General features: G+C 43.7%; 1 protein-coding gene across 1 annotated transcript in view; it reads right to left on the bottom strand.

The window, feature by feature from the left end:
* LOC138513667 (zinc finger CCCH-type antiviral protein 1-like) overlaps positions 1-25,766 on the bottom strand; it is a 406,876-nt gene that overhangs the window by 14,268 nt on the left and 366,842 nt on the right. Inside the window, exon 12 of the mRNA XM_069628726.1 lies at positions 19,807-19,955. Coding sequence (XP_069484827.1) covers positions 19,807-19,955 — 149 coding nt within the window. The remainder of the gene's footprint in view (positions 1-19,806; positions 19,956-25,766) is intronic.

Consider the following 25,766-nt stretch of genomic DNA (forward strand, 5'->3'; position numbering starts at 1 on the left):
TACCGGGCCTTCTTCCGTTAGCTCACTGAGCTTGCATCTCACCAGTTCTGGGCACTTGCACATTAAGCCTCCGGAGGATCCGATGGTCCGTGCTCAGGCAGGACCTGCCTTGGTTCCCCGGCTTGTCAGGTGGCGGCCATTTTCCCCCTTTGTTCACCGCATGCTCCTGCAAACTTACTCAGGCTCCGACTGCATCAACCCTAATGCACATAGCCCTTAGTCGTGGGGGGTGCGCTACCAGCCCCCCGTTGCCTTCCTTGTCCGCGTCCTTTGTAATGGGCACGTTACTTTCGTGATGATGTTTCCCAGCCCTGCCCTGGGCCTTCTCGCGTTGCTAGTCTCTTTTTCTAAGTGTTGGCCGCGGTTCCTACCTCCAGATGCGGTCTATGGACGTGCCTGCTCACCGACTCTTCCAGGCGAGCGGCCGTCCCATATGTTCACTTGTGTGGGCGTCTGCACAACGCACTGCAGCAATCCCAGCACTCGCGCCTCAATGTTGTGGCTTGGATACATGTGTCAGCCTCTGTTCGTTCCTCCCGGTAGTTGCGCGTCTGAGCGTGCTTCCCATGCAGTCTGATCGCGCCGGAGCCTGTCGTGTCGGAAACAATGTAACCCTCCGATCAGGCCCGGCTTGTTGCTTCCACCCTCTGAGCGCACCTCGTCGCGGGCAATTTCGTGCCTCACTTGCACTGGCTCCCGCAGGCTTCACAGATCACGTGCTTAAGCTTCATACAGCGTTGCCGGCCTCGGGCCCCCAGTCAGGGCACCGAGCCTTCTCCCGTTCCGCATACTTGGCTTACGTCCCAGCCGTTTCAAGCCCCTCCACATGCAGCCTCCGGAGAGTCGGATGGTCCGTGCTCTGGCCAGACACTCCTTTGTAACCCGGCTTGTTAGGCGGCAGCCATTTTCCCCCTTAGTTCGCCGCGGGCACCAGCAAACTTACTCAGGCTCCAACTGCATCAACCAGTCCAGCGGGCTGAGTCTTGTTCCCCCCATGCATGCTCCGCTGCTTCATCTACACGGGTCTCTGCGTATTAGGCTGTATGGTCCAGGTAATGCACGGTTTTCCAAAGGATCATGGACGTATCTGTGGGAGCACTCACCGGACACGTCCTCCTACATGGCTACTTAGCCACGCCCCCCACCGGCTTTGTTTGTTTTTATGTAATTGAATGGAATTATTTTTTTAACTATCCTATTCATGTGTTTGTATACGGTTAAATAATGTTAACTAATTCACAATCAAAACATTTAAAGAAAAGGAAACTTTATTTGTATACTAGACTGTCTAAATTGAATATATTTTTTTTTTTATTACTTGTATTTAATCATTAAAAGATTTTTACAAATTGAATATTGTGTGCCATACTGTGTGGACTCATTGCAGGCCCCTGATCTGACTTACACTCTCCTGAGATCAAGCCTTGGCTGCTCTCTATTGCTACCTTGATTGGGTTTTGGCAAACCTCACAGAATTCCCTGTTCACTATAAACTATACACTATAACTAGTGTGGCCTCCTAAAATGTGTCCACCAGGCCAGATTCTAGAAATCCACCTTAACAGTTCCTAAACCTACAAGGCATTTACTTACCTCTAGAGCCTAGTTCAGGGCCCAAACATTGCAATACTGATGGTCTGTCCAGGAAGGATAAACAACTACTGCAACTTATACCGCCTTCCTTTAGTCTGTGTTAGGAAATATTTTCTTTTTGCAGATTTCCAAATCAACTTCAATGGGACCCCCAGCACACCTGCAGATGGTTTGTGTGATCCCAGACTGATGTTTGGGAATATGTGTTTTTCACTTTCACCCCCTAACTCACTTTTGGGGAACTGGCCAAACCTTATGGCTACCAGTTCAGGGGGATTTGTGTCCCCAATTTAAAATTGTTTTTGAGTAGCAGTACTACTTCCTTATGAAGAGTACTGCAACAAAACATTGTTTCCCCATTTCTTTCTTGCTGGTGTATTTTATACAATTCTAAGTACAAAATTGGCAGCAGTACCTCTTACCAATGTACTCCTGTGGCCCCACTTATTTTTCCCATTAGGTAGCTACCTTAACACAGTGGTGGTCCATAATGTCTGAACCTCATCTTTTAAGTCTTACCTTTATTGTTCTATACTTGTTGGCTGTCGTCTTTCTCCCAGCCAGGGTTTGAAAAGGGCCATGTCTGGTTACGCCTTCCCGCAGGCTCCTTGAAAGAAGCCCTAGAAATGCCCAATGTATGTGAATTCACTTGAACTGAGCAGGGGGTTGTAGGCACCCCCAATATGCATTCCAGGCAGTGTGATGATACAGTTGCTAGGCAAATGCTGAGGGGCCTGGCTGTTCAGGATTGCACAGCAACTTCATGTTTGAATGGTGCAGATCTTCCTATTGATGGGCTCCAACCAAGGATTTCACATTTTAGGAGGGGGTTTGGAACCATTCAAAAGTCGACCACTAGTGCCAAAAATCCAAAGAAGAGACCACAGAAGGGCAAGAGGGGGCTGCTGCTGAAGCCACCAATGGCCAAATCAATTCACTGCTGAGACAAAGCTCAGGTCTTCACAGACAGGGGAGACCTGTACCTCATACCTCTCTCCCTTAGGCTAGTGGGCCTAACTAGCCTGGAGTCCTGCTCTGTTGCCCTCGTCATATCGTGCTTAAAAGAGTTGCTGTGTCTGCATCTGGTTCACATTCTCTGGAGTGGAGGATGTTTTTATTGTACTGACCTCCGACAGTCTTGTGGTTGAAACTCTCTCAAACATACATGTTTTGGGACTGGAACCTCATCACCTTGATGCTACTGCTCTTTGCAGAGAAGAAGGGCATACCTGGAGGCTGAGTCCATCTGTTCTTCTGTATCGTGCCTGCCTATCCTGTGTGAAGTCACTTCAGCAGCATCTCCTGCCCGCTGCCACTTTCAGGTCCTGCCTCAACATGGCTGCTACACCAGAGTCCTTTCATTATTGCAATCCTGAGGTCTAGCCTGGAGGTATCCCTAAAGACTGTGAAACGGAGATCAGAAACTCCTCTTATTCAGACCTAAACCCGACCCCAAAAGAGAACACTACACTAGCAACCTGGAGACCAGTCCAGCATTAACCAATGGTGAGAACAGCTGTCCTCAACTGAGATAATGTTTCTGGGGTTATTAAATTTCTAGATCAGAGTTTGAGGGGCCTGGGTGCAAGCCTGTTTTAAAGGCCTGCTGTTCCCATAGACAAAAAAGTCCACTCCTGAAGCTACCTTTCTGGGGATCTCCTGGATGACTAGGAGAGGTAGCTGTCCCTTCCCAAAATGGGGAACTTAATTCACAACAATATATTATGAGAGTTTTGCACTGGCTCTAGGACTATCACTAAATCAAACCCCCTGTTCTCCCTCAAGGAGTAGTGTGCTTTGTATTACAAATTATCGTTTAAGTATCTAAGTATTGGTTTACTTACATTAAACTTGGAAGACATTGGGCCTCGTTGCAAGTTCAGCGGTGTAGAAAAACATGGCTGCAAATTGACAGTAACAGATTTACTTCCATTTTACTGCCAGTTTCCAACACTGCCTAATTCCAATTCGTGAGGTAATTTGAAGCCATAACCTCCACAAATCCCCATTGAGTGCTACATCCTCCAAAAATGGTGAATAATATCTCTCTTACACCACTCCTAATCCCACAATAAATTTGTGGGACCGAGTGGTGGAAATGGTAAACAAGTTTCTGGGGAAACCTTCCAGAATTACCTTTAAACCCATAAATAGGCATCTATTTTGTTATTTAATGTACTTCAGCAATAGAGACACACAGCTTTGTATACATAAGGTACAAAAGGATGGAGCAAATATAATAAAACAATCAAAGAAACATTTGATGCCACAGTAAAATCATCAGAAAATAGTTTTCATTCCAACAGAAGTTCATATGATAAATAAATAACAATATATTTTGCTCAGACACAGTCGGTAAGTGTGTTTGCAATCTCATACCTTACACAAATAGCAAAGTGTATTATATGATAATGGTTGCCTTTCATAACGCAGGGTCAAATGGTTTCGCTTGTTTGGTCATCCAGATATGGTGGATGCTATTCACTAAAATGTTCCATGCGGTAGGATCTAATCAGATGGCAGTAGAGTATTTGATGTTTGACAGACTCCACTGCCTCTGTTCAGCAAATTCGGCATGCCCTACTTCCAATGATTTTTTTTTTTGCCATGCGCAAATGACTTCCATTGATTATTATTATTAAATTTAAAACGTAATCAATGCCATTGGATCTTCGTTTCAGGGAATTTGTAGACATTTTGTGGTCATTTTAATGGCAGAGGTATGCATGCTAGACATTCTTTAGGGAGCGATTTCGTGGGTAAATCAATTATATTCCGCTAAGACGCTACCTCTGCATGTGATTTATTTATCAAAATTCGTACAACTAACCCCTGCCCTACTGATGCCATATATTGCAATATGCTTAGCCCAGTGAGAGTAATTATGTTTTAATTGCCCAAGAGTGGTTTTCCCATGATGCGCGATATTAACTAAACATTTTAGCAATAGTGAGTGTGTCAGTGTATTTATTTTAGTTATGGTTAGTTTATCATAAATATGTAGTCATCAGAAAATGAATAGGGATTACCCCAAATTCCACACAAATATATTCACTGGTAATTTTTGCAAGAGAGAAACTAGATATTTAAGCAATAATTATACAATGAGCACAATGCCTTCAGCTTTTGTGATCCCCATATTTCTGCACCATAAAGCATAATTGGTGCCAATTTTAGTTCATATATATCTATTAATGGCATCAATGAGTATCCACAATTTTTTGGGGATAAGACCGCGAGACCAGCCATTGATGCTTGATTGTGCTGTGCACTGCAAAATTGCAAAATGATATTTCCATGACAGTTGTTGGTCAGTAAGCACACCTAAGTATCAGTATCTAAAACTCCATCCACTACTGTTTGTTTTATAGACCTCTAAAATGTCCGTTTTTCCTCAGTAGCGTGAAATACTGTGGCCTTTGTTTTTTTATATTAATAGTAAGAGAGTGGGGATATCCATACTGGTAAGGAGCATTCGGCTGTTTCTGCAAGCCAATTGGAGTACAGTCTGGTAATGCTATATCATCAGCATTGCCCGGCCATTGTATCCTCATTGTGCCAATTCTTGGATGATATGCAAAGGTGGTTTGAGTACAGTGTTGAGAGATCATCTAGGTATACATTAAACGGGGTCGGTGCCAACACAGAACCCTGCTTAAGTCCGGTGTAAGTGGGTATTTGTAATTAATAATCAATACAACACAAACTGCCACCGTTGTGTTGTCATGGAGGGCAGTTATCATTCTGTGCAAACCCTCCAGAATGCCCTATCTACTTAATTCAGCCTATAAGAGCTTATGGTTGACTGTAATAAATGCGTCACTGAAATCAATATACGCTGCATAGACCGGACAATCATAGCAGTCTTTAGTCCATTTGACAGTTGCGACTAATGCAAGGATGCTGGTGAGTGTGGAAGAGCCTTTCCTGAAGCCGATTTGATATGTAGGTAAAATAGACTAGTTATCCATCCAGCACAGTAGTTCTTTCAGTAAAATCTGCAAAAACACCTCGGCAGGAGCGTCTATCATGGCCAATAGTTTGTAACTTCGAGGGTCACATCTATTTCCTCGTTTATAGATTGGGATAATAATGCTATATAGCTGGAAGTGTGCCAACTTCACTAATTGACTCAAACAGATTATGCAAAATATCCCCCTAAGGGTTGGTATCATGCTTCATCAGGCCATACCATAATCCATCAGGTCCAGGAGACACAGAATTACACAAACAATTTAGTAGTCTAACAATCGCTTCAACATTGCCGGTGTAGGTCCATTTAGGAAAGGCGATAGATTTTTGGACTGCGAATGTTACTAGCCTGACCCCCAGAGAAGAGATGGATACATTTCTCCCAGCTTTGCACTGAGCACTGGAAATTCATTTATTTTCAATTTCTTTGCCTGTAGACTTTTTTCCAAAATAGTTGCTTGTTATTTAGACCATTTCCTTACTTTCCCTCAATTTTTGTGCTTTTAACCATTAATTGTACTTTTCCTTCCTTAATTTACAAGCTGTTATCTGTTTCTCAGGCTTGGTAGGCTTTCTCATTATAAGTCGAAGATCTTTCCTGAGAAGCTGTTCAGCATGTTCTATATCAGCATCGTATTTGTGTCTATGTGGACTACTGGAGCTAGCCTGCCGAAACTGTTGCCTGTCTGTCAATGCCAATCAGCCTATCGAAAAAATCTATTTATAAATGCATATATTTCTGGAATTTGAGTAACATTCTGTTAATGTCAGGAGTACATTGTGTATTATGTATCACTGAACCATCTGGGCTCATTGATCAGCTGTAATATGTGGCGACCCACCCCATCTTTCACGCATTGGATATTCAAGGGCTTACGTCTTTGTTGAGATTTTAACAATATTTTTAGCTGAGCATCTGATGCGATTAGCAGTCCTATTAGTTTAGTTTAGTTTATGCATTTATATTGCACGGCAGACCCGAAGGTATGAGGGCGCAGGAGCAGCAAGGTTATTCTCAGCTTAGTTACAGTGCTGTACATTAATTTACAGTGTGTACATAGGTTAATACAGTTACGATGGATACAGTGAAATACAGTTTGCGATTATACATATTTACAAAATTTACAAAGTCGATGTCAGTTATTGGTCATTGTTCTTTAACCACTGAATATAGTTACATCTAAAGTGTGGGTAGGTTTGCGGTGTCCTGAAGGAGGGTGGTAAGGAGTTCCAATGTTGGGCTGATTTCACCTGGAAGCTGTTGCCGCCCATTTTGGTTCGTTTGAACCTGGCGACTGTGAGCAGGTTAGCATTGCTAGTTCTAGTGGGCCTATTGGGGGTGTATCTTACTATTCTGTCGGCTAAGTAGCGGGGGGCTGCATCATTGAGGCATTTGTGTGTTAAGGAGGCTACTTTGAGCAAGATTTTATCGGTAGTTGTGAGCCAGTTATGGGTTCTCCTGATGTTAGAGATGTGTTCTCTCTTGGGAATGCTAAGCGCTGCTCTGAGAGCATTATTTTGTAGGGTCTGGATTTTATTGGTAACCTGTTTGTTGGCTCCTACATAAAGGGCGTTACAATAATCCAATTTCAATGGTACAAGGGCTCTGGCTATTGATTTCCATCGCATCAATCTTACCATAATTTACCTCCTTCACCTGTGCACTAGCCTATCTTAGAAGCACTGAATAATGATCACTTTCCTCCCTGGCATAGATAATCATATCAACAATGTCCTGTTTATCTTTCCCAAGTAGAAAAATATATAGTCAATGGTAGTGGGCGATATATCCGCAACTCTTGTATTGTTGCCAGGTTTGTCTTTGCTAACTCGCCATTAACCATGCACACCCCCAAGGGTGTTTAACTCCTATACCACTGTATGCCTTTAGCATTTACTCCCTTGTGTCTAAGTGACCCTAAATGTATATCCCAAAGCGAATCTACAATTTCAGTGTCACAGCAATCCATTGTTAAAGGGAATTTGGCATTGAAATCACCCAGGATCCTTAGAGAAGGGTTGTCCTGATCATAGTTGCCGGTCAGAATAAGTTCTTCAGCTAATGTATTGATGATGTCACAAGAATTGCCGCCCGGCAGGTCATAGATATTCACTATCATCCTTTGTGTACGTCTTTTGGACAGTCCGTCACCAGTCAATACGGCAGCCAATATGTTATTATTGGGAATTATGATTTCAGTGATATTATCAGTATTTTTAACACTGATTATGAGATCCTCTTTTGGTCTACCCACAGATTCTTCATCAGCATTTTCTGAATAGTGTTTTATGAACTGCTGAAGGAGCGCTTTTTGCATTTTTAAATGTGCTCTCCTGTCCACAGCTTACCTGCCTTCAGCAGCACTGCGAGCAGAGCTCTTGCTGCTCTATCCGCTTCCTGGAGGGGGTGGAGCTCCAGTGGAACATGTGACGGATCACGTGACCTATATCCTCCACAAATTGCTGGCCCAACCGCCGGACCGGCATGTTTTCTGAACTGCTGAAGGAGCGCTTTTTGCATTTTTAAACGTGCGCTCCTGTCCACAGCTTACCTGCCTTCAGCAGCACTGCGAGCAGAGCTCTTGCTGCTCTATCCGCTTCCTGGAGGGGGCGGAGCTCCAGTGGAACACGTGACGGATCACGTGACCTACATCCTCCACAAATTGCCGGCCCAGCCGCCCGAGCGGCGTGTTTTCTGAACTGCTGAAGGAGCGCTTTTTGCATTTTTAAACATGCGCTCCTGTCCACAGCTTACCTGCCTTCAGCAGCACTGCGAGCAGAGCTCTTGCTGCTCTATCCGCTTCCTGGAGGGGGCAGAGCTCCAGTGGAACACGTGACAGATCAGGTGACCTACATCCTCCACAAATTGCCGACCCAACCGCCCGAGCGGTGTGTTTTCTGAACTGCTGAAGGAGCGCTTTTTGCATTTTTAAACGTGCGCTCCTGTCCACAGCTAACCTGCCTTCAGCAGCACTGCGAGCAGAGCTCTTGCTGCTCTATCCGCTTCCTGGAGGGGGCAGAGCTCCAGTGGAACACGTGACAGATCACGTGACCTACATCCTACACAAATTGCCGACCCAACCGCCCGAGCGGTGTGTTTTCTGAACTGCTGAAGGAGCGCTTTTTGCATTTTTGAACATGCGCTCCTGTCCACAGCTCACCTGCCTTCAGCAGCACTGCGAGCAGAGCTCTTGCTGCTCTATCTGCTTCCGGGAGGGGGCAGAGCTCCAGTGGAACACGTGACGGATCACGCAACCTACATCCTCCACAAATTGCCGGCCCAACCACCCTTGCAGCGTTGAGCCCTGGAGGCAGTAAGGGCTGGAACTGCTGTTTTGCTGTTTAGTTGTGACCTGTGACTGTGCTACGGCTCTGTGCGTACCCTAGACCAAGGTTCTACACTGCTTCATCAGCCTAATTCTAACCAGCATTTAGGGTAAGGGGGAGAGTCGGACTCTGGCTGCTCCTCAAGCTGTCGGGCATTCCTTACCCTAATACCAGGTGCTCCTCAAGGTCTATGCTGCCTCATGGTACTATAACTCAATCTTTGACCCTTTTTCGGAACAATTAACTGACATACTTGCTGTTATATTTACTCCCGAATTTTTCCCCTTTCTTGAAAGAGATCCATATCTAATCGTAGTTTTATTATTGTGTTTTAAAGTGTACTTGGTGTAGTATTTCATGTGTTTTAGCTACTCCTCGTATTCAGTGCAATTTAAAATTGTTTGCTATTACATTGGTCTTAGATTTTTTTTTAATCTTTTCTCCATGCTATACCTATTTCTATTTTTAACTCTAGGAGCTCCCCTGTTTTACCTCCAATAGAGCTCCTTTGTTGTCAAACCCTTCTGTTTCCTGCCTTTTGTCCCCTCGTGTTTCTCACTGGTTTGAATGACGCGTAATGGACTTAGAAGTCAGGCAGCTATGGAGGCTTCTCTTGATTCTACTCTCCCTGTAGTGTTGGCACTTTCTCCTTCCTCGATAGACTGTATTCCATCAGTAAAACCCATCTCTGTCTCTTTGGGCAAGCCACAACACACAATACTAGATAGTTTAGAGCAGAGGTCGCCAAACAGTCGATCGCGGGCGACTAGTAGCTCGCCTGAGCCTTTTCAGTCGCCCGCGCTGAAGATACCAAAAAAGAAACATTTTCTATTATATTTAATGGTGTGTTTTGCAGCTATTTTCCGTGTTCAGGATCCGAACCTTGGTCGTCCCAATTGCAAGCAGAGAGCTTGGCTGCTGTGCCACTTGGAGCTGACTGTAAGTCCACTGCCAGATGTCAGTATCACATTCTGCTTCTGCAGGCTGCCTGTAGTACCACAGTTGGCCTTGTGCGCCCCCATGACACTGTCTTGCTTAAGCAAGCTGCTCTTGTTTGCCAGAGATGTTGGAGGGGCTGGGGCAGGATCAGGATCATTGTGACCACGCAATGAAAATATCACAGTAGCACTGCCGCTCGCCTGGAAATGTTCAAATTAATATTTTTAAAATGGTGCAATTTCTTTCATGTGGCTTCTTTCCAAATTCCACACTGTACATTTCCACTTTAAATCACATCCATGACACAGGTACACCCACTTTTAGTACATTAAGCGATCCATAGACACGCTGTACAGTAGAAGCCTACCAGGGTAGCTCAGCAGGTTGACAGACCGATGCAGAGATGTTATATATTCAAATCTACAGGTTGTTAATCGTATTACTTTTTGCAATGCCTTATAAAAAAAAGTGCTATACAATGTGTTTGGTCAGGGTATGGGTTGGGCTGGCTGCTTGCTTATATTCAGGGCTGAGGTGGGGATATTTCTGCCCGTGTAGTGAAAATCAAAAGTTGGCATCCATGAACCCAGTTTAATTTCCTAAACAACTGCTGTCGGCATAACAGAAGCATTTATTTGTGATTAACCAATTTGACAAGCATATAACATCTTTATCAATATAATTTGTGCTAAAACACAGAGGGGCACACAAATAATGATATGTTATTTATATAGTGCCTTAATCCAAAGCGCTTTACAGAGCACATATTTACATGCAATATCACCCAACCGAAATTAGTACTCATTGATCGACCTCAGAAGGATGAAAGGCTGAGCTGGCCTTGCTGGGATTCGAACCTGCGACCTGCAGATCATGCTCAGATCGCAGCAGCGAGCACTCAACCCGATGAGCTATCTTACCGGCAAATAACGGAGTATGTGTGGTGTCTGACAAAAAAAAAATTCAAAGAAAACTCTTGAACGCAAGCAGCATTTTTCAATTTGAAAATTAGTTTTTTTTTATGGAAGTGTGAAATACACATTTGGAAAACAATAGTGTGCCTAGCATGTAGAAAGCATGCATAAAACGCAAAGGAAGGGGCACAAAAACTACAGGATATTTGTGTGGTAGTCCAACAAATATCTGTCTTTTTGAGACAGCTACTAATAAATAATAATGCAACAAAGAGGTTTTTGAAGTTCTTGATATATTCGTGAAGGCATATGTTATTCCATCTGTTTTATAGAGGGGAAATAATAGAGCCAAAAAATATTGGTAAAAATTCCCAGGTTTATAAATATCCCCACCCCGATATCGCCCGCTAGTGGCTCTCCACTGTTGGCCTCCACTACAAGTAGCTCATGCTAATGTAAAGGTTGGAGACCCCTGGTTTAGAGGATCCTGCTTTGCAAAAATGTATGGCTCATGCCCAAATCCATTCACAAGATAGGACTGATTTACTTAACATGATGGGTATTATCCCACCTACCCCGACTAACAACAGTTGCATCTTTATTGGAAAACAAGACATTTCCATAGATGCACAGGAAGAACGTTTAGCAGCCACTATAGCTTCAAACTTGGAGGGAGGGGGTAGTTTACTTAGGGCAAGGGCACGCACTGATCACCTGAATGATAGTACGGTGAACTCTGCGCACCCAACCCCCGCTCTATCACAACCTAGGCTGCCTTTACCTGCCTCATTGTTGGATAACTCTGTTGCGAATGTTATTGATTCCGCAGTTCTATCTAAAGAGTCTACTGCGCAACAACTTCCTCCACCAGAGGCTAACAGGAACTATGGTATTTCCCCCATCAATTTATCAACGGAGGTATTTTCCTCTGGTAAGGGGGTTAACCATACTTCCTCTATTCATGTTACTCTCTCTGCTACTCCAGTTGGTACTACCAACACTCCCACACTGAAACCTATATTGTTTAAAACTCCACTCACTAAACCTCCGGTCTACACCCCTAAAATAAAATCTTACATGGGTTCTCAAGGTAAACCTATCCAGGGAAAAAAATGTCTAATTTCTTTGGAAAAAGGACTGCCACTAGTACCCTTATCAAACCTCCGCATTCAGTTTTAACAGTGGCTACCCTGGACCATACGCATCTGGCGGATGTAGTAAAGAAATTGGAGACTGAAGACCGCGGAGATAATGATATTGATGATATTAGTATCATAGAATGTGCAGATAAGGCAATAGCTGAGAGTCATCTGGATCCTAATTCCATTAACATAAACAATGTAACTCAGCAAACCTGTGATGCTTCTTATGTGGGCTCTCCTTCTGAACTCACTAATTTTATTGATGAGTATACAGAGAAGCAACATTGGCTTAGAGAAAGGGGTTTACTTCCAGATCCACAAAAGGACCATGCTAACCAGTCTATTATGCATCATACCCTTAAAGAGGCAGATTATAGAATAAAATTAACTCAGCCTACACTATCTGCATTGAATATGGTTCTTAGTTCTTTTGTGAGTCTCTATGACAATATATGGTCAGAGGTTAGATCAAATTCTCTATTACTATCTGAAATCTATAATAGGCTAGAGGGTCTAGATAGATATGAAGAGTTGGTTAAAATTATCAAGGAAGATCATCCCTCAATAATAAAACAGTCTTCAGACTCTATTTTCCCAACCCAACCTACTACGGAAGTGCCTCCGGTCAAGAAAGCCCTAAGCGTGCAAACGGCTAGTTTCCCGGGGGTCACCATTAACAGGGCCCCAGGGATTACTGACCCTCATTGCGCAGACAGGGGAATCTCTGATCAATTTTCTCTGATTCCCCCTATGAAGGTTGAGGCCATACAAGTGGGCCATATCCCTGATGCAGATCTTGCTACCACCCCCACAAAAGCAACTATCAAGCCTCTAGTGGAGAAAGCCCAAGAAGGGCTGACTCTTAATTCTCTAAGCCCTATTCCCAAGGGTTTATCTTCAGGACTTACCACACTAGAAATGGCTGAACCACTTAAGGGAGACAATGTTTCCCCCTTCTTGTGACTCTAAATCTGATCTTATTTTGGAAAAGCCGTCTCACATTATCAACCTTACTAAGGAATCGGTACAGTCAAAGGGCTTTGCTCATATAGTTAAAAAAAATCTTAACCAACAAATAAAGAAAACCAAAAATCAGAAAAATATGAAAAAAATAAATTCCTATACTAATCAATTCTTTAAAAATCTTTTTCTGGCAAGTGTCCTTGTGTGTGCAACAATTCCTACCCCTCCTAAGGGGACTAAGAATCCGGTGGATTCAGCGGTACTTGTGTCCACTACTTCAAATATAGCCGCCGCTTCTGCTGGACTAACCTTATTCCCTTTTATTCCAGCTATACCCAGTCAGCCTGACCCCTTGGTAGTTAGTCCTATGCCAAAGGATAATACTCCTCTGGTGGAGGTGGGCAATAGTGGGCGGGTCGAGGAAACTCCTGTTACCTGCCTTCCAAAAATAGCTTCAACTCAACTGGAGACTGGAAATAACACCGCTCCAGCTATATTGGATGCCCAAATTGTATGTAAGCCGATGGCACCCTTTTCGGATGCAGCTCCCCTAACTACTCTGTGTAATCCCTCATCTACATTAGTTCCTACCCATCTTGAGCCTACTACCACTCCGTTATCAGTGAATTTGGTCAACCTCAACATGGTAAAACAGCTATTTCAGGAGCTTCTTAGTACAAACTCATCTACTGGGGGGGTTCTTAATCCAATTACAGGTTTAGCTCAGGATGGGGCCCCTATTATCTCCTCTTCCTCTATAGATAGCCATCCATCTTGTCAATCGGATGGTCATTTGACCAATACAGAGTCTACAATGGGGGCGTGTCCTACGGGATTTAGACCAGTGGAGGGTCTCTATGTTCCTAACTCTCTTAACCTAACTCACTCTAAGCCGCCAAATGGAGGCTTATTTAATGGTCATCAAAGCTCTTCCACCGGCCCCGAACTCTTTCAAAATAAGAACTCTCTTCACTTGTTTGAAAGATTTCATTTGGGACCATATGAATCCTAAAATAGGACTAAATTAAGGTAGATGTACTGATCTGCAAGTTGATTCTTTAAGTCAGTTCACTAAAAGTATAACTGACTCTCTACCTGATTCAGCGGAGGCTAAAGATTCCTTGGACATCCTGCAGCTTACTAGCCTTTGGGGTCAGGATATGCCTATCTGTCTTAATCGCGGAAATATATGAAAAATCTTACATCAACTCCCCTCTCTTACATTCATTTCTAGCTACGATATGGAAAGGATTTTCTTTCCCACTAAAGGACGTGTAGATATCAGCAATATTGTTCTGAAATCAAGAGTGGTTTTAGAACTAATAATGGGCCAAAAGGATGGTCTAATGCAGCTTGGTTTTGAAGTAAATTTGTTACAAACTAATCACCTGCCTGGTAAATATGGACGGTGTGAAGAGTATAGAGGAAACCTTAAAATGGTGTACCATCCGGAGAGTTCTCCACAGTATCAGCAGAGGCAATTTACATCCAGATTCAATGGAAACGCAAGAAGCTGGACCCAGGTTACCTCAGGTCTGTGGAAATGATCTCTCTCCTAAGTGCCCTGCTCCATCCACTCATGTTCCTGCCCCGAATAAATTCATTTTTCTCTCCTGGAATTCCAGGGGAAGTACTCATCTTTTCACAAATACTGATACAGTACTCATGATTAGTGCTTCACACTGTTTCTTTTTACAGGAAACCTGGTTGCTTTCCCCTCCCCTTGTTGATGGATTTGTTATCCATTCTCAAAACGCTAAATCCAGCTCGGGAGGGAGGGCCTCTAGGGGCCTTCTTATTGGAATTAGAGCTTCTTTTGGCTTCAGGAACAAGGTCATTGCGGACACGCCATCTGGTATTTTGGCTTTGGAGGTCACTTCCCTTGATTGTCTGGTTAACATTCTCTTGATTCATGTATATTGGCATAAGGGCATTGCTGCACTCGAGCCGTTTTTGAAAAGTCTTACGGACATGGTACTTGCATGGAGATCTTCACATCCTAGGGGGAAGCTAATTTTGCCTGGTGATCTTAACTCCGACTGTTCTATTTCATCCTAGGCCAAATATGACGATTTGGGCCTGGCTTGCGAGGACGACAATCGGCGAGGCCAGAAATATGTATGGGGTAAACTTTGGAATCGCGCTCTGGTTGGGCTTACCTGCCTTAACGGTTTCTATGGTGTTACTCTCCTATCACGCCCTACTTGGCATAGAGGTCTCTCAACGTCTTCTATAGATTATGTCTATGTAGACCATTCTTTGTCTTCTCTCTCGCCTGAGGTTGAGGTTTCTTTTAATCCATGGAGTGACCATGGGTCTTTGCTGGTTATTTTTCCTTCTCCCTTTTCTATGAAGTTTTTGCCCACTGGGGGGCCACACCACCTTAAAACAGTAGGATAAGGGACAGGGATACGTTGGTCATCTGCCAATATTAATCTCCTCAACTGTAAACTGATTTGCTTGTTCAATCATACTTCTTTCTCGTGGAAATTGGCAGTATTTAACACCTTATACTTTGACAGCTTCCTGAATGCTCTCCATAGCAGTATCTCTGGCTCTCTTAGGAAGGGTTTCCCTAAAAAATCCCATTCTCATAGGTTTGACCAGGAGTTGGCCAATGAAAAGGTCTATACTCGGAAACTTATCAGAGAGGTTCAAGTACTCGATATTGACTGGGATAATAAAAAAACCAAAATCAAAACTATCCGCCAAAAATATAGAAATTATTGCAAATCAAGAAAATCCAGTTTGCTACAAAATAATGCAGAACTTATGCTTAGAGTACTTGTTAAGAGAGATCTTAGGGCATTCTGGGCTATTTTCTCTAGCCAAAATGATGTGATTGTGGCTGACCAGCTGAATGCCATTCCAGAGATTCAATGGGTAGAGCATTACACTGAACACTTTGGTACAGGGGGAGAGGGGCTAGGACCTTGTATCATTAGATCATTCTAATGATCTAATGATACAAGGTCCAGAATGATCTAAATGATACCTGGGTCCCCCTCATTGACTATGAGATAATACTTGCCCTTATTGCCAAAGCGAAGAATTCAAGGGCCCCTGGGCCTAATGGTTTAACAAATAACACTTTCAAAGCTGAACCAGAAATTTGGGCAAAACTATTATGTATGCTATTCCAAGACATTGTTAACTCTACCAATGTTCCAACCAGTTGGCAGACTGCACACATTGTCCCCATTTTTAAGAGAGGTCAACGAACTCTAGTCAAGAATTATAGACCAATCTCCCTTATTGATGCGGACTGTAAGTTTTTTGCCTCCATGCTTCTTTCCCACCTTACTGTTTGGATTAAGGAAAACCATATCCTCCCGAAGCAACAAACAGGTTTCAGGGCTGGCCATTCAACCAATCTTAATGGTTTCATTTTAACTGCCCTTCAAAGCTCAACCTGGGGTAAATATGGTACTTCTCTGTATGTTGCCTCAATCGATCTGTCAAATGCTTTTGACTTGGTAATTAGGTCAAGACTTTGGGGAAAACTATCTAAGTGGGGGGATCCTGCCAGGTCTTCTCTCCCTAATAATGGCAATGTATGAAAACTCAGGGGTTCATATTAGGATCGATCTTGAAGGAAAGCTCTCTAGAAGGATAAGGACTTGTATTGGGGTTAGCCAGGGCTGCTCATTAGCCCCATGCCTTTTTATCCTCTATCTTGCAGATGTAGAGGAATTTCTTGGAAATACAGGCATGGTGAATGCTGAACTGGGGGATTTTAGGCTCTCATGGTTGGCATATGCCAATGATTTTCTTCACTTTGACCATACCAAAGTCGGCCTACAGAGGCTCATCTGTAAATTTGAAGAATATGCCATTCTTAACGGGTTAAAAATTAACCCGAGCAAAACCCGAACAATGGTCTTCTCCAGGGGGAGAAACGAGAACAAAAAAATCTGGAAAATTGGTGGGGAAAACATAATCAGAGCACATACAATTGTCTATTTGGGATTCCTTATTCTGGCCCAACCATTGGTCACTGAATTAAGATGTTCCCTTAGACATAAAATGCTCCCGCTTATTTCTCAATCGTTTAAGCTAGACAATAAATATGGTATGTTTTCCTTTAAACCTATCATAGATTTCTTCAAGGATAAGGTGATCCCAAAATTAATTTATGGAATGGAATTGCATTATCTAGCCCTCCTGACTTTTTGGGACACCCTTGAGGGTATCTATTGGAGGAAAATTATGAAACTGCCTAATTGTGTCCCTATAGTGGCTATAAGATATGAATTGGGCTTAGTTTCTCTGCGAGTCAGAATTCTTTTGAGAGTCTTAACCCTTTGTTCTGCCTTGCTCTCTCCTAAACAAGACACCCTCTATGCTGATGTGGGTAAAATGCTCTTTGCGCAGGGATCTTTAGATTGTAACCTATATCTTACTAGTTTTTGCGACCTCTGCGACAAGATGCTATTAGATCTCTCCACGGATAGGGATACCCTGCTAACTAACCCTAATAAAGTTAAGGAATCTCTTTTCAGTTCTGATTGGAGCCACACGCTGGAAAAACTGCATGTTTATCCATCTCTTAATGACCTACAATTTGACCATAAGAAGAGAGGCTGTCTGTCTTTTATATTGACTCAATTCCCTAACCGCCACTTTCGCTCACTTCTTCTCAAGCTTAGATGGAATCTCCTCCCTACTAGGGAAGTTCTTCATAGAAGGAAGGAGATCAGTGATTTAAATCTTTCATGCCGTTTTTGTCATACTTCTGGGGTAATTGAATCTACTCAACATTTCTTTTTAGACTGCATAGCTTTGAAAGGTCCTAGGGATCTTTATCTAGGCAGATTCAATACCCTGGGTATTTTGGGGGCAGAAAACCTCATCTGGTCTCGGTGTCTTGCCATCTCTAATATTAAAGATGGACTTGCTGTGGCCGGATTTATTAAATCTTTAGATCTGTATGCCCCTTCCCTTTAATTAATCTGTATGTTAATCTGTATTATGAATTTTTCTATCCAATTTTGCTCACCATACCATGTAAAAAATGTGTAACCTTACTGTCATTTTCTGTAAGATCTGATGCTATGTAAAGGGAAGCTGCTTTTTTAATTGTTAAACACTATGTCGCATTTTACCTTGCACTGAATTCTTTTTCTTAAATTTAACTGTAATATTTTTCTCATTCTTAAAAAGGGATAATTGGGTCTTTATTTTTTTAGCATATGTGTAATGAAATCTTTTTGTAATATATGTCTTTTTTTCTTCATGTTTTCTACTCAATGTATTTGTAAAGGTTTTTCTTGTAAACCATATACAATAAAAAAAAAATTAAAAAAAGAATGGTGTTTTATGACCATCCCGTGAATAGCAATCTATGATCCAGGTCTCTTGGAACACAATTACATGAAATTGATTTATATAACCATATAGTTCTCCCATATAGTGCTCGAGGAGCCTTATAGTGAAAATGGCAGTGGGGGTTCCAAGAAAAGGTATTGATAACATGCATGAGGCCAGGGCCTGATTCCTGCTCTAGCTGGTAACACAGTTGATAGGCAGTTCCAATTCACTTTTCCAAAGCTATCTTTTGGTTCAGTATAATCTGAGTTCAGTACACAAAAGTCACGCCCCCTTCCCAAGTGGTTTTAATGGCAGTCTTACACATGGCAAATTCCATGTTCTGATGGTTCCCATTCGACATGCCAGAGATAGATCTATGACAAAACTCCCTACTATGTGTTTCACACATGTAGCTCAGTTTAAATAAATTAAATACATGTTCAGAATGGCTTAATATGTGTGCAACCATTTCCTCCAAGGTGAAATGGATAACGGATGTGTTCATATTTGCATCTTCTAAGATGTCAACTATCACAATATCTTCAGATATGATGGATCTCAATTGCGATGATGTATGTAATAGGTGAAGCACAAAGGATCCATTCTGATATAACTGATGGGCGGTACAAAACAGACTACGAAGCATTAGTCTCAGGAGGATAGCTCAGTGGCAACGTGCTCGCCTTAGAAGCAAAACGACACAGAGCAACACAGGTTCGATCCCCGGGTCCGTGCTTAGAAATACTCTGGGTATTAAGCGCGTTATAAATAACCTATCATACCATTATAGTTTTCCCAGTGATAGGGTGACCAAAATCTAATAAGGGGGGGCCAAGAATTATTAGTTCTCTCATTCAAAGTGGGAAACTTGTTAGCAGTTCCTAGGGGATGATTTATTTCCTTGTTACTAAGAGAGAGTTAAGACTTTTGTGCAAAGCCTTTGCAGGCCCAATGCAGGCTTTTCAGAACGCTACATCAGCAGTTGTTTTAATAAACCTACTCACAGAAATGCATGAGGTGCATAGAAAGTATTGCATTGGTTACAGACCCATATTTACCCAATGCAGTAATGTCTATGAACCCTATGGGGTACATAATCCATGTGATGTCAACTCGCAATATGGTGGCATTTTAAAAACAAGTGATATTTAAAATATCACATGTTTTTACTGTTACCACAATACTCATAATCAGCCTGGCTGTGTTATCATGTGTGTTGCTGTGCAACGTTTAAATCAACCATATTTGCAGCTGCTTGCTGAGTCCAAAAGTTACAGTTTTAGAGAACTGTTTGCTCTTCAGCTTGATCAATTAGGCCCACGTGTATATATGCGCAAACGTTTATATTCACCCAAATGAATATGCAGAGAAAGAATGTAATTTAGGAGGTCTGATTGCGTAATCTAGATTGTCATCTACAAATATCATCCTGCACAAAATGGCTTTACTTACCTTAATTTGAAGTAATGACCTAGTGAAAAGATAGGGTGGAGCGTCCCATTTCAACCAGTGTGAGATCCCAAAAATATGTTCGGGACCAGCCCTGGCAACGTGTGTAGTACAGCAATTATGCCAACTACGTAGCTTGCTATTGGAGAGTGCCCAATCCAGGCAACGCACCTGACACTACCATCACAATTACATACCTTTTCCATACACAGTTCCATTAAATCCACAGATTCTCCAGTCAAAGTTATTTTGGCAGATGGCTGGCACATGAACCACATTTGTGCCATGGAATAATTTCTTCTCAAGCACATCCTTTCTGCTCTGCTTTTTCATCACCTCCATTTGCCTACAATGAAAAGAAATACTTTAATGTCAATTATTATAAAGAAAGAGCAAGACACTTGTAGACCTAAAAGCTGGAGTACACAAGTCCTAACTTCTCAGCTGGAAGGGGAATGCATCACATCCTCCAGGAGGGTTGCTTATATAGAGACTGACCACTCCAACAGTGGAAGAGAAGGTACTTGTTGGTTGGATTACTCCATGGAGTGGAGAAGGTGAAAGAAACAACACTGGGAAAACTGGAATTGATCCTGGGTCTGGTGAACATATACATTAACAATGTCATGATACCTGTGGTGCATCAAAACACCTACACAGGTGACTGGGTACTGCGTTACAAACAGATACGATAATACAGCAATGGAATTGCAAACTCCTGGGAGGAATAGAAAGGACTAAACAGCAATTCACAAAATTATGATGAGGTGTAAGATGTGATGTAAAATGTACCAGTTTCAATGAAAACCATAATTGTTGAAATGCTTAGAGTGAAGTGATTTCCCTCGGCATTACTCACCATCCTGGTGCTGGAGAACTAGCATTGCAAGTGCCAAGTAATGGAGTGAGCGAGGCAGCTATGGATGCAAGGGGTGTGCTCCTCTTCAGCAGCAAACAAATATTTTCTAAAAGTGTTAAGAGTGGTGACAAGGATTGCACTGTGCTGCGGTTTCTGACCAAATAATTTGTTAACTGTGCCTGGTACTCTATTTGGTTGAACTTTTATCTTCACCTGTACTGTGCACAACACATCCCTGTGTGTTATATAACATATATTACTTACCGTAATGGTATTTCTGATGCTTGTATCTGCTTAGATTCCCATGCTGTGCATATAGTCCGACATCGAGTGGAAGTTGCCGAGTATTGCATCTTGTTTTTGAAGTTTGAAAAGGGACGTTGACTGGGCATGACTGAAACACTATCCATAGTGTGACATGCACACACCCATGATTCTTCAAGGTCCCCCTGGTTGTTTGTTTCTGCCATTCATGAGCCTAAAGAGAATTTGGGAGCAAGTACAAAAAGTAAAGGATAGGTGTACCGCATATATGTACCTTCAACTCCAAGAGGAAGGGGGGCGCATGTGATTCTAAGCAGATACAAGCATCAGAAATACAATTACGGTAAGTAATCTATGTCTTTTGACACTTGTGGATCTGCTTAGAATCACATGCTGTGTATAGACTACCAAGCAGTACCAGCAGATAGTGGTGGGGTGTTTGAATGTACAGCGCAAAGAGAGATCTTAACACCACCTGACCCAGCTGTGAATCGGTTTTAGAACGTGCATGTAAGCAATAGTGTTGCGTAAAGGTGTGATCAGAACTCCAGGTAGCTGCCTTGCAAATTGCATCTATGGATACATTTGCAATGAAAGCTAGAGTAGCCTCTGTGCCTCGAGTAGAGTGTCCTCTAGGGGTGAAAGGTAAAGCTCTCTTAGTAAGAGAGTGACACATTTGTATACATTGTACAATCCATTTAGATATTGCCAAGTTAGATTGCCAACTCTCTACCAGTGGCAATAGAGACAAAGAAATGCTCTGTCTTCCTCAGTGGTTTTGTGTCATGGAACTTTGAAATTAATTTTGGCGAGAAGCTGGATGTGTGCGTCAAACCACTTTGTCCTTATGAATGGTGATAAAAGGAACTTGAACTGAAAGAGCTTGCAGTTCACATACTCTTCTGAGAGAATTCACAGCCACTAGAAAAACTGTCTTATAAGTGAGGCACTTAAGACTTGCTTTATGCATAGGCTCGAAATGCGAGCCCATAAGCTTAGTAAGGACAACATTCAAGTCCCATCCGGGAGTTGTATTAGAAATTGGGGGGTGAATTCGTTTTACCCCCTCCATGAAGGCCTCGATTACAGGGACCTTAGACCAAGAACTTTAATTTGAGAGGTGGTGTAAGCAGAAAGGGCCGTAAGATTAACTAAAGACTAACCCTGAGTCTAAGAGGTAAGTTAGATAAAGCACTACACAAGAAGAAGTGCAATCAATTGGGTTGATGTTACGAGAAGTACACCAAATGACAAAGAGTTTCCATTTATTGAAATAACAGTGTCTGTTATTTGGTGTATGTGCCTCCTTAAGAATGTCCATAGATCTTTGTGGCAGATTAAAATGCCACAACTCTAAGACCTCAGGAGCCAGGCTGCTAAGTTTAGCGTTTGTGGACATGCATGTAGTGTTGTCCCCTGATCTTGTGATTGCATTTTGTAGGGGTAAGTTAGTTTGACCATGGGACAAAGTGACATTTTCATGAGGTGTGACCACCATAGTTGGCGAACCCACATTGGTGCCATTAGGATCAGTGTAACTTGTTCCTGGTGCATTTTGTGAACTATCCTGTTCAGGAGAGGAGTTGGGGGGAAAAGCATAGGCAAATATCCCTGACCACTTGATCCACAGACCGTTCCCCTTGGACTTTGTCTTTGGATACCTGAGGTGTAGTCTGGGCATTGTGCATTCTACTGAGATGCGAAAAGGTCTATCTCTGGATGCCTCCAGTCTGAAAAGACGTTGCGTAAAATGTCTGTGTGTAAGCGTCACTCGTGCTCTACTGGCAGTTGAACGTCTCTGCTGAGAACGTCTGCTAGAAGATTGTGTTCCCCTGCAACAAGTTGGGGACAGGAGGAACATGTTGTGCTTGAGTGCTCAAATCCATATGTTTTGGGCTAGTTTGGACAGCCCTGGACAGTGTGTCCCCCATTTGTTTATATAAAACCTGGCTGTGGTGCTGTCTTTCAAGACTAGGACGGTTGTCCCCTATTGCTGTTGCTGAAACGCTTTTAGGACTTTGAACACTACCAGTAGCTCCAACAGGTCGATGTGCTTGTTTGTTACGGATTGTGACCATGTACCATGCGCTGTCTGGTGGAGTTGGTGTGCTCTCCACCCTGATAGAGATACGTCTGTGGTGAGGTTTCCCTCCACTGTGAGGGTGAACGATTCTCCTTCAAAAGGTTTTCCCTTGTCCACTAGATCATCCACTGTCCACTTGCCTGAGACCATTGGCTCAAGAGCCACCCTTGCATCAGACGCATGCACAGATGACAATGTGGCACTAGATACATTCAGGAAGCAATCATTCCTAGAAGGTGCATGGCCTTTCGTATGGTTATCTGGTGACTCACTACATACTGAGGGATTTGAAACAGCTTTCGAGGACGTAACGACTGTACGCGACTGTAAAGACTGGTAGGGGGTGTCTGTACTTCCGCTCTCTATATGGTAGAGGAGAGGCACAGAGGACCCCAGCCAAGATTCGCTGTTATGGTAACAATGGACGAGCAATCAAGGCCTAGCTTCTCAGGAGGTGATGCGGGCTGGTTCTTAAGTACAGTGTAGTCCCGAACCCCCACAAAGGAATGTCCACACACTGTATTACTGAAAACACAGTCTTTATATAATTAATATTCAAAGGTATGTACACAATCACAATAACGCACTTTGTACTCGGAAGTCAAAATGATAAATATATACAATTCTAAAGTGGTACTACTAATGTTATCGAATCTCATTAAAGTGCACGGTTAAAATGTCACACAGATTAATAACGAGGAAACCAGCAATAGAGATAGGCAGGAACGTAAGATGGTTGAAACAATAGGCAGAATGCTGGCCCCGTTACCTAGACACAGTTCTGTGTGGAGATCCCCCCCCACCTGGGCAACCTGTAAAATAAGATATATCGCACAAGCCCAGTCCATATGTTCAATAGTCTCACTTCTTCCTATTAAGGTTTTACCCCCCCCAATGTACCTGGTGGAGTAGAGTTCTCCGACAATGCGTCGACCAATCCTTCTTGAGTGCCTCCCTTTCAGGCGGGAGCTACGGCTCGTCGAGAGGTGTCGGGGAACTTGGCGTTCGGTGTCGGGGAATCGACGGCCCTTCTTGAGTGCCCTCCCTTTAAGGCAGGAGTCACGGGTTGTCGAACGTCCGACGGTGAACAGGGTGAACTACGGCAGGGAAGTGGCAGCTTCGTTCCTAGCGGTGCCCGTCGACGACAGAGCGTTGGCGTCCTGCAAGGAAGAGGCGTGCGGGGCACCTCGGTGACGATAGTTCTGGACCGCAAAGAGATGATGAAGAACTGTGGCCCAGCAAGGGAGTTGAGTCGTCGGCGTCTCTGTGGTCCTTAGGTGATGGGAAACCCACCGGTGGATGCTCCTCGGCGCGTCGACGGTCGAGCCTTCTCCAGCGAGAGACAAGCGGATGATGATGCAGGCGAGAGCGTCCGATGTTCAATTGAAGTTCTTAGGCAAATGGGAGCACGGCGGCTCCGGTCGGCGACGGCGGTCGTCGACAGTGGCGGACAACAGTCCGAGTGTTTCTCCTTGGAGTTCCGCAGTAGTCCCTGTATCGGGTCGGCAGCCTGTCGAAGGTCTGTCTACCAGGGAGCGTTGGCAAAGATCAGCTGTGCATGATGGTCCCTCGTAGCGTGGGAAGAGGGCGCCTTACCAGGTCCTCTCTGGGTCAGTCCTTGGAGGCACAACAGCATTCGGATTGTGAAGGAGAGCAACAGCAATTCTTCTCATCCAGCAGGGCTCAAGGTCAAGCGTCAGTTACTCCAGTTACTCGTCGTAGTGGACTTCAGCTTCTGAACACGATTCCTAGCAGTGAGAGGTCCACAGATATACTGTTGATCTCCCATTCATTCCACTGGGTCAAACTAAGCATCCAATCACGACTACGGGCATTCATGCAGGCAGGCAGCCAATTAGGCACACGAGGTATTCAAGCCATTTACTTCCCTCCAGACACTCACAACAGGTTATGTGTATTGGGACAAGTACCGAGCCATTCAACACTCCAAGCTGCATTCATACCGGTTTCAGGCAGGGTTGTCTCAGTCATTGTGTCAACCACCAGATACTAGACATCCACAACACAGAATGCATATTCGTCACACACTCTATTCACCCAGGTCCCACCCACAGGAGGTACCCACAACATACATCACAGGGAAGGCTCCAGCTAGTCTGGCCGGGCCTTCACAACAACACCATATATGGTACTTCCATCCAACAGCCAGTCAGGGGGAAGGGACAGAGTCAGGGCTTCCCAGGACCTTGGGAAAACAAGTTAATGGGTAATAGAAAGCAAGAGGCCACAGGGGCCATCTTGTTTTCCATCAGGAATCAACTGATCCCAATGGCAGGGCCGGGGTATCCCAAAAGGAACAAGTTACTTATCTGTAACTGTTGTTCTCCAGCATGGGTCTGGCATGGATTCACATGCTCATGAATATTCCCCGTCGTCAGGCCGGGAATCCTCGATATAGAAAAAAATCAGCATCAGTTTCGTTTCTGATCTGTCTTTCTCAGTAGTAACCAATCACTGGTCTCTGGGTCATACTGCCCCCAGCCAATGACTGCCCTCTCCCTAAGCCCCGCCCCTGGCAGCCATCCTCAGATTTGGTAGCACGTGAAGTGGCAGTATGACCAAGTGAAGCGCCGCAGAGGGGTAGGCGGGAGGGTTTGCATGTGAATCCATGCCAGACCCATGCTGGAGAACAACAGTTACAGGTAAGTAACTTGTTCCTTCTCCAGCATGGGGTCTGGCATGGATTCACATGCTCATGAATATAAGAATACATAGCAGTATACACATGCACAACCACGGGAGGTGGCAAAAGGCTCAATATCAAGCAATACAACAACTCAACATTAAGCAACACTTACCTCCTCACCAGGCTCACCTTAGGCGAACAGGTTGCGCAGCACTGCCTGGCCGACTCTGGACTCCTCCCTGGAATCCCGGTCGACGCAGTAGAATCTCGTGAAGGTGTGCGTTGACCTCCACGTAGCAGCCCT

This window comes from Ambystoma mexicanum, chromosome 12, assembly GCF_040938575.1.
Source record: "Ambystoma mexicanum isolate Mex_15411 chromosome 12, UKY_AmexF1_1, whole genome shotgun sequence".
Classification (NCBI taxonomy): Eukaryota; Metazoa; Chordata; class Amphibia; order Caudata; family Ambystomatidae; genus Ambystoma; species Ambystoma mexicanum.